General features: G+C 32.7%; 3 protein-coding genes across 3 annotated transcripts; 2 read left to right on the top strand and 1 right to left on the bottom strand.

Moving 5' to 3' along the window:
* On the top strand, nucleotides 1,519–4,129 carry LOC104770574 (rho GTPase-activating protein 1-like). The gene is made up of 5 exons (XM_010495022.2): nucleotides 1,519–2,140; nucleotides 2,698–2,818; nucleotides 2,896–3,015; nucleotides 3,105–3,335; nucleotides 3,427–4,129. The coding sequence occupies exons 1-5, from the start codon at nucleotides 1,701–1,703 to the stop codon at nucleotides 3,883–3,885; spliced, it is 1,371 nt and encodes a 456-aa protein (XP_010493324.1). The 5' UTR covers nucleotides 1,519–1,700; the 3' UTR covers nucleotides 3,886–4,129.
* On the top strand, nucleotides 11,243–12,131 carry LOC104770572 (protein FANTASTIC FOUR 3). The gene has a single exon (XM_010495021.2). It carries the CDS (start codon nucleotides 11,378–11,380, stop codon nucleotides 11,996–11,998), a length of 621 nt encoding a protein of 206 aa, XP_010493323.1. The 5' UTR covers nucleotides 11,243–11,377; the 3' UTR covers nucleotides 11,999–12,131.
* LOC104772444 lies at nucleotides 15,156–18,147 on the bottom strand. Its single transcript, XM_019241853.1, has 5 exons — nucleotides 17,813–18,147; nucleotides 16,340–16,887; nucleotides 15,898–16,242; nucleotides 15,758–15,811; nucleotides 15,156–15,587 (listed from the first exon to the last, which is right to left on the bottom strand). Exons 1-5 carry the CDS (start codon nucleotides 18,141–18,143, stop codon nucleotides 15,465–15,467), a joined length of 1,401 nt encoding a protein of 466 aa, XP_019097398.1. The 5' UTR covers nucleotides 18,144–18,147; the 3' UTR covers nucleotides 15,156–15,464.

The raw sequence follows: 18,319 nt of genomic DNA, 5'->3' as shown, positions 1-18,319 counted from the left end.
TGAGAGATGTTTCTGTTAGCGTTTGTAGGTTGAAGAGGTTTACAAATCTAAAGCTGGGAGGAAGAATGAATTTTGAAATCGTCATCGTCATCTTCGTCGGAGTTCCACATAAGTTTCGTCAAGTCGAAAACATGTAAAACGATCGTATGAATATCTTATTTATTTTATTTTTAATAATTTTCTCCAAAATTTTAATTGTGCTAAACTTGGAATTTTTAATAGTGTGTGCTAGTTTTGGAACAAAAACCTAAAATAGTGCTATTTTTGAGAATCTCCCATCTTTAATTGTATTTGTAAACTATTCTCATTTTTCAAACATTTTTTTTTTTTTTTGACATCAAATATTTACTTTCCTTTTTTTTTTTTTTTTTTTTGCCAGCAGAATACAAGATTAGCTCAAACGAGCCAATTAGAAGGAAAATTGTTCACAAAGGTAATTGTATGCGACTCCACTCTAGCTCGACGCGCCAGTTTGTCCGCTCTACCATTTTGTGTATGGGGATCTGAACGACAGAGAATGAGAGGAACTCAGCCTTGTCTTCTTTAATAACGTCTAGATATGTCTTGAAAGCAGGCCATTCAGAAGGCGAATACCATCTTCACCAAGTCAGAACAGTCTGTGAGAAAAACAACTTTCTCATTATCCGCACCAATCATACAATGCATTGCCCATATGAGGGCTTCCACCTCTGCATGGAGGGGTGACAAGCTACGGCGAGAGTTAGATGCACCCATAGTGGGAGATTCTCCCTCAGGAGAAATGCAATACCATCCTCTACCCATAAGCTGGTCAGTCGCCTTCCAAGATCCATCTACAAAGCATCGGTAACTAGATCCATGACCATGAACCGTGTCATAGGTCTGAGCCATAGACATAGATAGATGTCTAGGGCCACCCTGAGGGAAGGATCCTAAGAGATCTTCTTGGGCTAAAGACCAAAGCTTTGATTCCTCTTCCGCTATCCGTAAAATTGCTACCGGATTGGCCTTCCAGATATACCATAGAATCCACAGAAACACTTCCACCGAAGGAATGTCCTGAAATCTCCAAAATACTGAGTCCATATTATCATAGACAGAGTTCGAAGGAAAGCAACCCGAAGATGTCGGGAATTGGGACAAACCCCAAACCTGCTTAGTCGTAGGACATAAGAAGAGGACATGATTGACTGTCTCCTCCGCCCCTCCACAAATCGCACATTCCATATCACAGCTTAGTCCACGGCGCCGTAGATTAGCTGTTGTTGCCATACAATCCGTAATTACTTGTCACAAAAAGTATTTAAGTTTTGGTGGACACCAAATCTGCCAGGTAAATGCCTATAAAGAAATAGTGATTACATTCTTTTAAAAAGGAAATTAATATGTTCATATATTTAATACTACTACTATATTACTATTTATCACATTTATTTTACTTATTTTGATGTTTACCCATATTGTTCGTTAAAATTTATTTACTTGTGTCACCTATATAGTTACCGATTTGTGATTGGTTTAGTTATCAAATAAAAATTAGGGTTTGAATCAAACAGTTTCCAGTTACATTCCAGTTAATACCCACCCAAATCAAAGACCCAACTAATCAAATCAATCATCCTCAATCTTGGAGCTCTGTAGCTTCTCTCGTCTTCAATCAAACATCCCCATATTTGAACCCATATCAAAGTTGTTTCCTTTTTTGTTTTGTGTGAAGCGCCATGACTGAAGTCCTTCACTTTCCTTCATCTCCAACCGCTTCTCCTTCATCTTCTTCTTCTTCTTCTCATTCACCTTCTTCCTTATCCTACAATGCGGCTCTCCGGAGCAGGAACAACAACAACAACAACCCAGTTCCTGGATTCGCGCAAGATGTTGACTTTTCAATCGAACAACAAGATTTGACAAGACGGAGCAGCGAAGAAGATGATGATGGTAATGGTGGGGAAGATCAGATTTCGTTGTTGGCTCTTCTTGTCGCCATTTTCAGGAGATCTTTGATTTCTTGCAAGAGTAATCGGAGGGAGCTCTGTAGCATGGAGATCGGATGGCCTACCAATGTCCGCCACGTGGCTCACGTCACCTTCGATCGTTTCAATGGCTTCTTGGGTTTGCCTGTTGAGTTTGAGCCTGAAGTTCCCAGGAGGGCTCCCAGCGCCAGGTACATTGTCCAAATGAGTTTCCTGCAATTAGAGATTTCAAGAAGAATTTAAGGGTTTCTTAGCTCTCTTCTAGAGATTCATAGGTTTCTGTATTGTGGTAGAAGACTAGAAGGTACTACATTCATGGTTAGGCTCGTAATTTGATCTTCAATGCGATTAAGATCCAATCTTTATCTTGCATTTACTCGTGAGCATCGGTTGTAGATTGGATACAGAATGCTTCTGATTAGGCTTCCTTGTCTGTTTAACCTCTCTACTTGTGGAAGCCTAATCAGAAGCTTAGAGCTTTATGTTTCTGCTACAACATATATTAGCTCATTACTTGTGTAAACCGTTTCAAGATTGGGCTATTGACCCATGTGAATGCATCTTGAATAGCTTAGCTGAAGTTAGATTATGACAAGGATTGCATTGTTCTTCCAACTATTTTACATGCTTGATTTATAAGATCAATGTTTAAAACTGGAAAAACTGTGCCTATGCAATTGTAATGCTGCTCTTGGCTCTTGCTTGCTTATCTCATCTCTTACCTCGTTTGCTATCTCAATCATTTTAGTGCAACAGTCTTTGGGGTATCAACCGAATCGATGCAATTATCATATGATTCAAGAGGCAATTGTGTACCAACCATTCTTTTGTTGATGCAAAACTGTTTATATGGTCAAGGAGGCTTGCTGGTATGTTGCCTCATCGAGTTTCCTCCAAAGTGGAATTATCATAAGCTTTCCATGTAATTTACTTTCTGTTTTCTCAGGCAGAGGGCATTTTTAGACTCACTGCTGAGAATAGTGAGGAAGAGGCGGTTAGGGAGCAACTAAACCGAGGATTTATACCTGAACGAATTGATGTTCACTGTTTGGCAGGGCTTATCAAGGTATGTAATTTATGCAGAAGCACAGATTTCATCCACAAAAATTGTAATATTTTTTTTTTTTTTGTTTTCCTTTGAATTTTCTGTATCAGGCATGGTTTAGAGAACTCCCTACAAGCGTTCTTGATTCGTTGTCGCCTGAACAAGTGATGCAATGCCAAACAGATGAGGAACATGTCGAGCTTGTTAGGCTTCTTCCACCTACAGAAGCTGCTCTGCTTGACTGGGCCATCAATCTAATGGCTGATGTTGTTCAGTATGAACATCTTAACAAGATGAATTCACGCAACATCGCCATGGTTTTCGCACCTAATATGACACAGGTATGTCTTCTGCAACAAGGTTTTATTATCAAGTTTTACCAGTGTGAGTCATATTTAAACAAAAAGATTGAGAAAAATAATCTTATTGTAGATGGATGATCCGTTGACAGCACTGATGTATGCGGTTCAAGTGATGAACTTCCTCAAGACACTAATCGAAAAAGTTCTAAGGGAAAGACAAGACTCAGTGGTCGAGCAAGCTCATGTATTCCCTTTAGAACCTTCTGATGAGAGCGGTAACCAGAGCCCTTCACAGTCTTTGGCTTTTAACACCGTTGAGCAAAGTGACGAGACGCAATCAGACTACATTGAAAACACAGAAAATCAGAGCTCAAGCAGCGAGATATCAGACGAGTTAATCTCAGAGAGCAATGCATCTGAACAGAGAGAATCAGACTGTGGAAAATACAGGACCAGGAGATTGAGCGACTCGGATATACAGGTGCTGACTCTGGCTCCTCCAGCTCAGTGGCCTGTGAGTAGAACAAAGGTATTAACCAACTTGAGCCGTGTAGGTTCGAGGGTAGAACGTACTGAAGCTTGGCGGTGAATTAAAACGAGCAGAGAGAGAATCCCTTGAGGAGACTGTGAGCTTGTTCTTCAAAATCAAATGTTGCTTGATTTGTTTTGTATGTGTTAATGTGGTTTCTGTTGGTGACATTGTTCTACATTTTTGGTCAATGTTCTCAATTGCCTTCTTTGTGATAAACCGTCCATACCAATACTTAACCAAATTTGTAAACCGGTGTCTCTCTCATGCATCGGCAACGAAATTGTGAAGCATCTTCTCCCTATCCGCCTTTGGTATTGTTTGTAAAAGCTACAAATTAATTGCATCTATGGAAATTGAAATATTGAAATAAAAGTTGAGATCATGGGAGAGATGGATTTAAAAATTGGTTCTTCAATGGACCAAGGGACCATTTGAAACAAACCCCCATCAAAAAGTGCATAGACAAAAGCATATTGTAGAGGGGAATATCATTAGAGGATAGTTGAATTCAACATATTTGTATAGTCATGTAATTTTTTTTTTGTAGTGGGTCAAAAAAAAGTTGCACGTCAATTGCATACTTTATACACGTATTTGGAATTTTGGATACGCCTTTTCCCAAATCTTGATTTTATTGAACATTACTTTTGAAGGAGAAAAAATGGCAAAAAAGCAAAATCAGAATATTAAAATTGAGTATTTTGTAGTATACTGATTATTTATTATGTGAATTTTTTTTGCTAAAATATACTATTATATTATATTATGTGGCTTTGGTAGAGTATTTAAAAAGGTATTTTGAAAAAGGGAGAACTGGTAGTATTTTTTAAAAAATTAACGAAATCCCCTGTTTTAAGAAATAAAATGTTAACATTTCAATCGTCGATCATACATTATTACAACATAAAAATCAATCTATCCATTCTAAAGTTAAAAGTTCTAGATACTGTATTTTGGTTGATTAATTGCATCAAAAACACTTCTCCACGAGATCATATTTTCTGACAATTATATTTTAAAAAAATCTCTTTACAAATTATCATGCACTATATTGGAATAATATCTTGACACCATGATTTATTATCTTTTATTCTTGATGATCATACTTTTTTTGTTGGCACTTGGAATTTCTCACGTGGGTTATAGTTTGTATTTTAATTATTTTTTCCAACATATATATTTTTTTTTTTGATAAAGGCAAATGATGTTCGATTTCCAACTAATTTATGTTTATTGTATTAGCTTTTTTTTTGCATGAAAGATTTAGGCTATAATGCTGATAATGACTTGACCATATAACATATATATTGTTATTTTGAAAAACTACAGTGTTGTCCATTCGTACCAATAAGAAACAACTTTTAATGTGTTTACTTTTGTAAATAAAAAATCATATACATTCTAATTTTATTGAATTGTTTCTGACGAGAGATATGAAGAATAAGAATAATAGATGATCAACGAAAGTTAATTATTAAAAAATATTTAGAAAGCTTGGGATATATATTTTTAAAAAGTTTACCAAACGTTAAATCAACTCTCCGAAACTTTCACGAGTAAGATTCTTTTGGTCTTCAAGTGATATTCCTAATGGCTATAAATCTTACGAGGAGCAAAATGCTCCAATACGTACTAGGAGACATCAAGGCTCCATTCTATGGATTGGGTATCCCATCAGTCGCTGACGATTAAATCATATTTTTTGTGGACGTTGATTATATAATTCGTATAGAATTATTCGCAAAAAAAAAATTATATTGTCTACGTGTGTTTGGGAGTATATATGATAAAGATATAGATAAATGAGGTAAGGACGAAGAAGATGTCGTTGGTCATTGACCAAGTGGAAAAGGTGAAGTCGTGAGTGATATCTGTTTGGTGGATAGATTCGGACAGGGCTCCACGGACCACTGTTATGGAGACGTTCGTCATACATCACAAATTCATGTCCCTTTGTTTTTCCTTTTCCCTAAAGAAATACATGAAAAGAACTTATCATTTTTATATTAAACCAATATATGTGTAAATATATAAGTAACAAAATCAATACAAATTAAATTAATATTGGATTAATAAATATCTCGATGCTCGATATATCAGGATAAATTGAAAAATCTATCTATATATATAAAGTTAACTTTGCTCACTTCTCCTTCCTCCACATCAGCTTCCACCTAATCATTTTTTTCATAAAAAATATTATTTTTAATATTCATTTATTGCATATTTATTATTTATAATTAATAATAGTAAAAAATAAGTAAAAAAATTAACTAAAATTAATTAAATCACATCATTACTTATTAATGTGATTCATAGAAAAAAATGCCAAATTTATTTACTAATTATATATGGTTGACGGATTAAAAAAACTGAAAAAGTTAACGGCGGCGGCGGGTTTGAGAGAGGCTCAAAAGGAAAAATGGTACATATTAGGGTTTGAGAGAGGCTTAAAAACTTTTATTTGTACTTGGTGTCTTTTTTGGGCCACTTTTGGGCCTTGACTATTGGTGTAGAAAAAGGCTTTAGCTTTACGTCTACTAAATAAAGTGGAATCTTCAAAGTCAAACAGTGTCGGATTTGCTTTTGGCATGGCATGATGACATGTATAATATGTGTGATGTGTAATAACTAAACAGGATGACATGTTTTTGGCATGGCACGATTTGTTTTTGGCATGGCATGATGACATATGTAATAACTAGACCCCACCTTTAAGCTTTTTTGGTTTGGTGGAAGAGGGAACTGATTTCGGAGGACTCGCTGTGAACACCGGTAAATAATTGTAGGCACCTAAAAAAAGAAGACGAAAATGTTCCCAGCGAAAATAATAGGGTAATCTACATATATAAAGTTAACTTTGCTCACTTCTCCTTCCTCCACATTAGCTTCCACCTAATCATTTTTTTTTTGCGTAAAAAATATTATTTTAAATATTCATTCATTGCATATTTATTATTTATTATTAATAATAAAAATAAATAAAAAATAAATTAACTAAAATTAATTCACATCATTACTTATTGATGTGATTCATAGAAAAAAATGCCAAATTTATTTACTAATCATATTGGGTTGACGGATTGAAAAAACTGAAAAAGTTAACGGCGGCGGCGGGTTTATCTATCCAAAAAGAAGAATGGTACATATTAAGGTTTGAGGGAAGCTTAAAAACTTTTATTTGTACTTGATGTCTTTTCTGGGCCACTTTTGGGCCTTGACTATTGGTGTAGAAAAAGACTTCAGCTTTACATCTACTAAATAAAGTGGAATCTTCAAAGTCAAACAGTGCCGGATTTTTTTTGGCATGACATGATGACATGTATAATAACATGTGTAATGTATAATAACTACACAGGATGATATGTTTTTTGCATGGCATGAATTATTTTTGGCATGGCATGATGACATGTGTAATAACTAGACCCCACCTTTAAGCTTTTTTGGCTTGGTGGAAGAGGGAACTGATTTCGGAGGACTCGCTGGGAACATCGGTAAATAATTGTAGGCACCTAAAAAAAGGAGACGAAAATGTTCCCAGCGAAAATAATAAGGTAATCTATATATATAAAGTTAACTTTGCTCACTTCTCCTTTCTCCACATCAGCTTCCACCTAATCATTTTTTTGCATAAAAAATATTATTTTTAATATTCATTCATTGCATATTTACTATTTATAATTAATAATAGTAAAAAAATAAATAAAAAATGAATTAACTAAAATTAATTAAATTTAAAATAGTTTAAATAATAATATAATATTTTAGTAAATAATAAAATTAATAATTATCTAAAAATGAATTAAGTAAAATAAATGAAAATTTTAAAATATTAAAAATAAAACTATAAATTTGTTTTAGTAATAATGTTATTATTAAAATTATAACCAAAAATGATTATATTCCAAAATTTAGAATGGGTTAATGAGTTTTAGAATGTAAGTAAGAATTTAATGCATGGTGGAGTAAAAAAACAAGTTATGTAATTGTATTTATAAAAATCTAAACATGTGCAGGAGGTAAGTCCATTTGCAGAAGGCACCATCACACCCGGGATCGAGTCCCGGTTCCTACGAATGTAGGAATTTGGCTAATAGGCTGGCCAGTTGTGGCCCAATGGTTGACAAAAAAAAAAAAAATCTAAACATGTAAATAAAATTGAAGTGAAACATTAGTTTCTAAGAAACATATACCATAAAGATTTATTATTAAATTTTACTTATAAGATAGAAAATATTAATTACTTAACTTAACTTAAATTAAAAGTTTTGATCTAAAACAAAGACATTGTAAGAGGCACACTTTTTTTTGGGAAACATATGAAAAAGAATTTTGAAAAGATAATCTATCTAAAAAAACAAAATCAATGGTCAGGAAATATAGAAAAAATGATATGTAAGGCGTTACAAAAAGTGGCATGTGATTTGTGTAGCATATCTCATAACGTATATTATCAACTGGAGCTACAATTTTATAACATGATACAAAACATATATAACATATATAACAAATATATATATATATATATATATATTATCAAATGCTTTTAACCCAAAACATTGGCAAAAACAACATATTTAAAGTACACTATGTTTTTTTTAGAAGAGGAAGCTGGGGTTGCATCACAAAATTAACATCTGTAAATAACATATGAGATTTTAGAAAATATGTAACTTGGATTAGTGAATAGATATTCATTATGGGGTTTAAACATTTCATCATTTAAGCATTCTTGACTTAGTCGGAAATTCTATTATGGCAGATGATGCATTTGGACAACCTCATTGTAGCGACATAACACTAAAATTGTTTCTGAAACTTTGTATATTCGCATTTAATGTAGGATATCGATATGTTGAAATGGTCTCTATAATTAGGTCAACGATCGTCATTGACGTTAGAACTTTTAAAATTATGTTTTCATGAGATATGAATATGGAATGAATTCTTTTAAAGATAAAAGGTCACAAGATTGTCAACAATATTATTGCGACAGTAGACAATATATGTTATATATAGATTAGTAAAATAAGTACGGCACTTATAGATATTTATCTTTTAATCTTCAAATTATATTCATATTTAATGATTCTTACTGATATAAATTTTAACTAAAATCCCATGTAAAATCGCAAATAAATATAACAAAGAAATATTATCTTCAAAAATATAGGGGGGTTTTCAAAAATACCTCTTTTTCTATGTCACTTTTCAAAAATACCATTTCATGATGTCTATTTTCAAAAATACCCCTTTTCAATATATAAAATGACAAAATTATAAATCCTAAACCCCTAATACTATAAACCCTATCCCTTAAAAACTATACCCTAAATGTAAATTGGAAACCCAAACCTAAAAAAAAAATCTAAAAATTAATTTAACATGGTGTAATTGTGTAAAAAAGGGCAAAAATGAAAATGTATAAAATAATGGACATTTTTGAAAATGGATATGCCAAAAAGAGTATTTCTAACAAATTGTCAAAAATATATATGTTGTATATCACTGAGTAAAGTAAGTTTAGTATTTATATAAATTTATACTCAAAAGTTGGAAAGATTATATTTGAGCTTAAGAATTTCTATTGATAAGAAATATTTAAAATTAAAATCCCGCGCGTGCGCGGGTACAAATTCTAGTATCTTTATATAGTAAACCTTTTTCAAAAACAAATCATCTACCACAAATATTTTTAGAAATGTGTATCGATGATCTATGGCAATAAGGCAATAAGTATGGTGATTGAACCTCCAAAACATTTTTATAAAATCTCTCAAAATTGTGTAAAATAATAACTAAGAACTAGATTTTATAATCATTTTTGTAAATCCTTTCAATTTTTTTTATAAAACTCTATAAAAAAAAATATAACTGAAAATGAACAACATTTGATAGTAAATATTAAAAAGAGTATATTTGAAATTCCCCAATCAAACTTCCACTATGTGGCATACCTGCAGCTTACATATTTTAATTTACCGTGGTGGAAAGATGAATATCCAGCCCATGCTGAAACGGGTTTTATGAGCCCACCGACCATTCCACATTAACAGACATCACCACCTATTAGCACAAACTACACCAAGTCCTCTATAATGTTTTATTTATTGTCGTGATAGTGTATGAATTTAAACTCGTGTACAATTTAAATATCTTGAAATAATTTATAGTAAAGTGACCGATACATTTATTGATATTCAATTCATTCTATACGGTTATGTTGTATATTTGTGATCTATGTGTTTAGCTAGTCTCCGGCCATAACACCTGGTTATAAGAGAATATCGTGAAATTAGATTATGTGGTTGAGGATCACGAGGCTCCCACGGCCCAACCAATCACATCGACTCAACTATATATCTCGAATCTGTCGTGGTTTGCCACCATTGGAAAATTCAATATTTCTTTTGTCCAGAAAAATCAAATGTTGTTATCTCTTGAAAAATTCCACGTATAGCTTAAGTTTACACTTCACCTAATCTTTCCTTCTTTTTTTCCTATCAAACAAACCTTAATAACAAAAGCATTGAAACATAGGAGATCCTGAGTTTTAAGATAATACTTTCAGCTATTTGTATATATTAAAACAAAAGATGCGATGTTTTAAGGAAAAATCAAATCCAACAATATATGAAAAGAGAAATGAACAGTGGTATGATTCCATAATATAAAGAATATATAAGTTGTCCATACTAAATTATTTCGCCGTGCCCAAATAAATCATAGCCACCAAAATTGGCACCACTTGGTCGTTCCTCTTTATTCCATTCTCCTCATTATTCTTTCACTAGAAGAAATCTTGATTTATTTACGTATAATAAGTAATATTTACAGTTACTGTGTAACAAAGGCATGGAAATGTGATTTCAATTTATTTAACAATTTACCAAGACAAACATATAAAATTATATAGTGTATACGTCGTCTGTCATGCTAGCTAGCTATATCATTTCCATTATCATTATTAATTCCGCCATTTGTTTTTTTGTAGTCTAATACCAAAATCTCTCATCTCTCTAATTAATCATTACTAGTAATTTACAATGTAATGCATGCAAATAAAATGGAGTACGTCATATGATATAATAATACGTACGTAACATATATAATATAAGTATAACATACAAAAGGTACTCGGTCTAGATGACTAATTAGGACGAGTAATATTAATTCCTTCACTTTGAAGTTGCTTTTGTTGGTAGGCAGCAACTAATTAAAACTAATAAAACTATGCTTATCAAAGTCACAGAATCACCTAGAACAATATTGTCATCATTCATTACCATCGTCAAATTCAAACTAAAAAAGATGTCAACAGATTAATATTTGAATACCCATTTGAATATTTGAATATAACAAAACTTTTATCATATTTATTCCAGTAATTTTCCTCACTAAAGAATATATATTTGACAATACCATCTTCTCCTTCATGCTCATCTCGTGTCCTCTCTTCTCTCTCTCTTTCTCACAACCTCAATACCAACAAAAATAAAATAAAAACAAAGAGGAGAGCAAATTCTCAGTCTCTTCTTTCTCCATAACAATGGCTGCCTATGGAAGCTTTCACCGAATATTCGAGAACCCAAGACAAAACAACTCTACAAAGTCGCTTCTTGATACTCTCTCCTCTACTTCACCTTGGAACCCAAGCAAAGGGCTCCACCTCACCACCGACCACCACGACGAAACGCCGCCTCCGTTTACAGAGATATTCGGTGAGCTTCATTTCAGGGAAACATCCCACTCTTCTTACGAGAAAAACTCGACCGAGAACAGCAGTCTACAGCTGTGTACTGAAGGTCTAGGGTCAGAGAGCTATTACGGCTTGGAAGACGAAAAAGTCAACGGTAAAGGAGAAGAAGAAGTTGATGACGAGATGATTCAAGTGAAGGGTAAAGATGAGGGAAGCAGCTATGAAGAAGAGTGGGAACCACGAGGGAAGGAACGTAGAGAGTATCCTCCGGCGATGACGAGGATGAGCTTCAAGACGTATAGGAAAGAAGGGAGGCTTGTGTTGGAAGAAGTTAGGATTCCGAGGAGAGAGTTTCTACGAGCCAGCCGTGAAGATGGTCGACTCAAGTTGAAGTTGGTTCAACCTGAGGATGACGACCATGACGAATTAGAGGAAGAAAATGAAAAAGATAAGCATGAAGAAGAGCAATAATTTTTGCGATTTCTCACAGGATTTTATCCCTTTATTCCGCAAGATCAAAATGTAAAAGCTTCTTTATGCGGTTTTGTAGTTAAAATCATGCTTTCGTTGCTCAATTATTTAGCCGAGTTTTTATTTACTACTACTCTAACCCTTCTACAATCTAGTTCTACCAATGGCAAGAACTTTTTATCATCATGAAGAAGTTAGATATACTTTTGTGATCCATGAAGAATAATTTTTGAAGTAATAACAAAATATGGAAATAAGATGCATTCAAATTTTGTTCTTGGCCACATAAAAAGAAGTTAGTATATTAAAGCCAAACCTCTTAAAATATAATGTCGTCATATTAAACTAAATATTTTTTTTTTTGATAATATTGTGAATAATTAACTAAAATTTTTGAATTTGTACAAACTAAAAAAAGTAAAATAATCAGTTTTTGTAACACAAATATTATTTTCAGAGTCAACGCAGAACGTGTAGTGAAAAGGTTTTTTGGCTGTCGATTCATGATAACCAAATGTAAACGTGTGTACCAGAATGAAGTTTTTGTTTTTGTTTTTTGTAAATGAAAAATGATCGTAACAGAGGCCCAGAGATGAGGTTGATGTTGTAAATAAAAGCCCAAATGCTGAATGATTTATTTGAATGTTACCAATTTGTTTATTTTTGTAAAGTGCTGTTTAAAATTAATCAAGTCAATAGATGATAGTCTTCTTTTGTGTCCTCAGGTCGTCTGGAGTAAGATAAACATATTTCCTAGAAATGATGATTACTTGTCGCCAAAAGATGAAACATATAAAGACAGAAACTGTAACTCATATACAGGTCTAGCGATAAGCTAATTGTTATTTTAATCCTGTTTGACATTTTCTCATATAACAAGAAAAAGATAAAACATATACCAAAAAATGATTATTTATTGTCTTTTTTTATATGTTAAAAAAATGTTTGATTTTTGTTTTCATTTTGAGAATTTGTTACTAATACTCTTTCTTTGATATCCTTTTTTAATAATACCCTCTTTCATGATCATTTTTAATTATACTCTTCCATTATTTTTTAAAGACATTTTTGCCCTTGTTTTATAATTATACCTTCGCCGTCGACCTACTTCGTCTTCGTCTTCGTCTCTTCTTCTCTCCTTCTCCGGTCGGATCTCTCCTCCGCCGTTATCATTGTTTTTCCCATCGTCTTCGTCTTCGTCTCTTCTTCTCCCATCGTATTGAGCAATTGAATTTTTAGGTCTTATAAAGCAAATCTCTCCTCCGCCGTTATAAATTGAATTTTTTTAGGTCTTAATCACTTGCTCTTTTAGATCTGTTCGTGATAATAAAGTCTTTTTCTCCCATCGTGTAAGCTTGTTTCTGTATTTTTGTTTTGATTTCAATTTCAATTTTGTGTTAGCTATTAGATTGTTGTTTCGATTTCAAATTAGATGTCAGAATTTTTTTAGGTCTTAACACTTGCTCTTTTAGATCTGTTCGTGATAATAATGTCCTTTATTAGATCTTTGGACATCTACTGTTATTCTTTGATATAGTTGTTCGGATCTCTCTTCTTTTAATGTAGTTTTATTGGTTTGTTTTCTCAGGATTTGTTTGGGTGTACAAATGATTGAATTGTATTCAGTATGTGGTTTGTGGAAGTTGAACAACAACATTCATTGGGAATTTGAGATGGATAATGAAAGGGGAGCTTCTTTGATTAACATTGATGAGAATACTAGATTTAGTGAGTTGGTAAAAATTCTATTAGAAGATTTTGACATTGATATTCAGGCACAATGTTTAAAGCTTAGTTATTCATTGCTTGCTAAGTCTTCTACTATAGGTAGTATTCCTATCTTTATTAGAAATGATAGGCAGCTTGAAGCTTTTAAACTCAAATATGCACAAAGTAGAGGAGTTCTTCATCTATGTTTTACTGTTGAGGATTTTTGTGAGATTGTAGAGCAGGTAGTTTTAGTAAACTCATTCTCTTGTTCTTTCTAATATTGTTTTAGAAAAGTAACTGATTTGAGGAATGTTTCTTTATCAGGGTCAACCTAGCTCTACTCCTTTTATTGAGAGTGTTACTGCTGTTACTCAGGTAACTTTCTACTTTAGAATTTTAAATTATTTATTGCTTACAAAACCTTATAAAAATCTTTGAAAACACTTGTAAAACGTTTTAAATACTTTACAAATCCTTTCAGGATCAAACAAGCTCAAATTTGTTAGTTGGGAATGCTATTGATGTTTATACTCATACTCAGGTAATTTACTGCCTTTTCAACCCGTTTTAAAAACCTTTGAAAACAGTTGTAAACCTTATTAAATCCTCTGAAATCACTTGTAAAATCTTTTAAAAAACCATTGATTTGTACTTTCAGGGTCAACCAATACCAAATCCATATGTCGAGAGTGATCCTCCTGCTGCTTCTTCAAGTCAATATACTGGCACTTCTGTTGATTTTACTGCTACTCATACTCAGGTAACTTACATTTAAACACTTTAAAAAACCTTTTGAAAACGGTTGTAAACCTTATTAAATCCTTTGAAATAACTTGTAAAACCTTTTAAATAACTTGTAAAACCTTTTAAAAAACCATTGATTTGTACTTTCAGGGTCAACCAATACCAAATCCATATGTCGAGGGTGTTCCTCGTTTTTATTGTTCTCCTGTTGCTTCTTCAAGTCAATATACTGGCAATTCTGATGATTTTACTTCTACTCATACTCAGGTAACTTACATTTAAACACTTTAAAAAACCTTTTGAAAACGGTTGTAAACCTTATTAAATCCTTTGAAATAACTTGTAAAACCTTTTAAATAACTTGTAAAACCTTTTAAAAAACCATTGATTTGTACTTTCAGGGTCAACCAATACCAAATCCATATGTCGAGGGTGTTCCTCGTTTTTATTGTTCTCCTGTTGCTTCTTCAAGTCAATATTCTGGCAATTCTGATGATTTTACTTCTACTCATACTCAGTTAACTTACATTTAAACACTTTAAAAAACCTTTTGAAAACGGTTGTAAACCTTATTAAATCCTTTGAAATAACTTGTAAAACCTTTTAAATAACTTGTAAAACCTTTTAAATAACTTGTAAAACCTTTTAAATAACCATTGATTTGTACTTTCAGGATCAACCAATACCAAATCCATATGTCGAGGGTGTTCCTCGTAACATGACAACCTCTGTTGGGTATCCATCTGGTTCTTCACACTCAACTGGTCTAATCGATGTTGATTCACTGTTTTGTGGAAAGTTATTCAAAGACAAAACAGAAATGAGAAGTCAGATGCGGATGTATGCAGTCAAGCATAGTTTTGAGTTTCATACTTTTAAGTCAGACAACAAGAGGTATGTTCTTAAATGTATTGATGAAAAATGTAGTTGGAGGCTACGTGCAACTAAGGCTAAAGCATCAGATAGCTTTGTTGTTCGAAAGTATATTAGTCAGCACAGCTGTGACTCTGCTTTAAGGAATGTTAGTCATCGCCAAGCATCTGCAATGATGGGAGAAAAAGACTTTATTATCTGCAGACTGGCTTTCTACGAAATCTTCTCTAGCAATATCTCCATCAACATTTTGTTTGCCAGCCTGCCACAAAACAAAAGAACATATAACAACATCATTTTTAAGGTTTTACATTCTGTTTCAAAAGGGTTTTAAAAGGTTTAAGTCACTATGGTTGCCCTTTAATCAGTGTTATGCTGTAAATCCGTTAAAAACACTTTTTAAACAGAAAAACTTTTAAAATAGATACTGACCTCTTCATTTATAACCTCTTCATTTCTATTCTGTCCATCTTCATCTTCGTGAGACTGCAAAGGGAAAAGAAAAAAAAGGACCTCAGTTTAAAGAGTTTAGTGTCCAATATATGCGAAAAGGTGCGATCTTGTAATCTTACTCCTTTATCCTTATCTTCCCCTGATGTGGTTTTGACAGCTTCTTCAATGGCTTCTAGTCTTTTGTTGAAGTCATCTAACATAAAGAGGATTATGTCAAGTTTTTCTGAATCTGACAAATTTTTCTCCATTTTCTCTTGTTTCTCAAAGACTGGCAATTTTTCCCCCATTTTGTCACCCAACTCTCCCAAAGCATAGTAAATATCAACTAATCTAGAAGACCATTCTTCTTTCTTCAACCTATAGCCTTTCATAACCAAGCCAATAACTTCTTCAAAATCATTGTCATCTTTATCAACCAAATGCTTATATTCTTGTGGATCTCCAATTATTGTTTTGACTTCAACCTACAAAAATAATCAAAATCCATCAAAACAAAACTCATCAAATATAGATAACCAATGAATAATCAAAACTACACTTTTAATAGAATTCAAAACTTACACAAGTTGCTTTCTTAATAGCTTCAACAATATCATCAAACCTTGTATATCGACTTGATTGCCAGTTGAGAATCAGTGGATAAAATGTTCTGGAAAAATTACATCTTCTCGCAAATGTATCACCAAAAATTGGAACAGCACTCAAGGCCCATATATATAATGCCATGGGAAATCCCTTGACACTATACTGACCTTTTGACCAAGAATCTTTATCGAATTTCTGAATGCATGTGGCGAGAATGTTATACGCTTCCTTGCCCCATGGTTGGGCTGTATACATCTCGAAATCCGATGCATGCTTAAGCCTAGACAGAGGTATCTTCTCTAATGAATATGGTGTCATCAAAATACCTTCTGTTAATACCACTGCAGCGAGGCATTCCTTTTCCTTGTCATCCAAAGGTTCTTCACCCTCTTCCGGTTCATTAAATAGTCGATATTGAAGTTGAGTTAAAGTGTAATCTCCTCTCACCGCCCAAGAATATGGTTCACTAATTGGATCTTTGCCGTTATTCCTTGGTTCTCTATGAATAGGTTCGCATTGAATCCCTATGTTTAATAAAACAATGATGTTAGTTTGTTCAAACTTGCCTACTATAAACTGTTTCTAAAACCCTTTTAAATCCCTTTTAAAAGAGTTTTAAAAGGGTTTTAAAACTTCTAAAACGGGAAAACCCCTTTTACAATAGTTTTAAAAGGTTTTAAAAAGGTTTTAAAACCCTTTTAAAACCCTTTTACAATAGTTTAAAAGGTTTTAAAAAGGTTTTAAAACTTTTAAAACTTTTAAAACCCCTTTACAATATAAACCCTTTTACAATATAAATTGTTTGTATTAAAAGGTTTAAAAGGTTTTAAAAAGGTTTTAAAACCCTTTTAAAACCCTTTTACAATAGTTTAAAAGGTTATAAAAAAGTTTTAAAACTTTTAAAACTTTTAAAACGGGAAGAACCCTTTTACAATAGAGTTTTAAAAGTGTTTTAAAAGAGTTTAAAAGAGTTTTAAAAGGGTTTTAAAACTTCTAAAACGGGAAAACCCCTTTTACAATAGTTTAAAAGGTTATAAAAAAGTTTTAAAACTTTTAAAACGGGAAGAACCCTTTTACAATAGAGTTTTAAAAGTGTTTTAAAAGAGTTTAAAAGAGTTTTAAAAGGGTTTTAAAACTTCTAAAACGGGAAAACCCCTTTTACAATAGTTTTAAAAGGTTTTAAAAAGATTTTAAAACCCTTTTAAAACCCTTTTACAATAGTTTAAAAGGTTTTAAAAAGGTTTTCAAACTTTTAAAACTTTTAAAACGGGAAGAACCCTTTTACAATAGAGTTTTAAAAGTGTTTTAAAAGAGTTTAAAAGAGTTTTAAAAGGGTTTTAACGGGCTTTTAACAATTTTAAAGTTTAAAGGGGTTTTAAAAGGTTTTAAAAGGGGTTAAAAAGGGTTTTTAAAAGGGTTTTAAAACTATTGCAAACACTTTATAATTACCTGTTGTAAGGAAGAACTCTCTCAAGGAGAACCGAAGAGGTTGCATGTCCACTGTAAACCATAAGTTTCTCCCTCTTGTCTTCAGCCTTCTCAGCATCAAGTAGTGGAATATTTTCCCAGAAAATCTGATGTCTCTGGCTGAAAGTTCGATGATGTGCCCAAGGAAGGAAGATTGAAGCTTCGTGAAAGATGCTTTTCCTAATGCATGTTTAACTTTGGCAACTAGGCTTAAGTCCGAATGTTGACATATGTTTGCTCCAACAATTGGTTCTAAACCCATACCATATGTTGGTTCTGGTAGTGCAAGGGGTTCAAAATCACTTGATGCCATCTGTTAAAGAAACACACTTAATTAGACTTTTCAACGGATTAACAAGAGTTTTAAAAGGGTTTTTAAAAATCAACATCACACGTTATCGATCTGAAGTCATCTTATCAACACACTTTATCAACATAATTCAACTACGACCGATCTAAAAATTGATATCAAATAGTTTAACAGGGACT

Source organism: Camelina sativa, chromosome 20, assembly GCF_000633955.1.
Source record: "Camelina sativa cultivar DH55 chromosome 20, Cs, whole genome shotgun sequence".
Classification (NCBI taxonomy): Eukaryota; Viridiplantae; Streptophyta; class Magnoliopsida; order Brassicales; family Brassicaceae; genus Camelina; species Camelina sativa.
The sequence above is the reverse complement of the archived record's forward strand: the minus strand, read 5'-3'. Positions and strand labels throughout refer to the sequence as shown.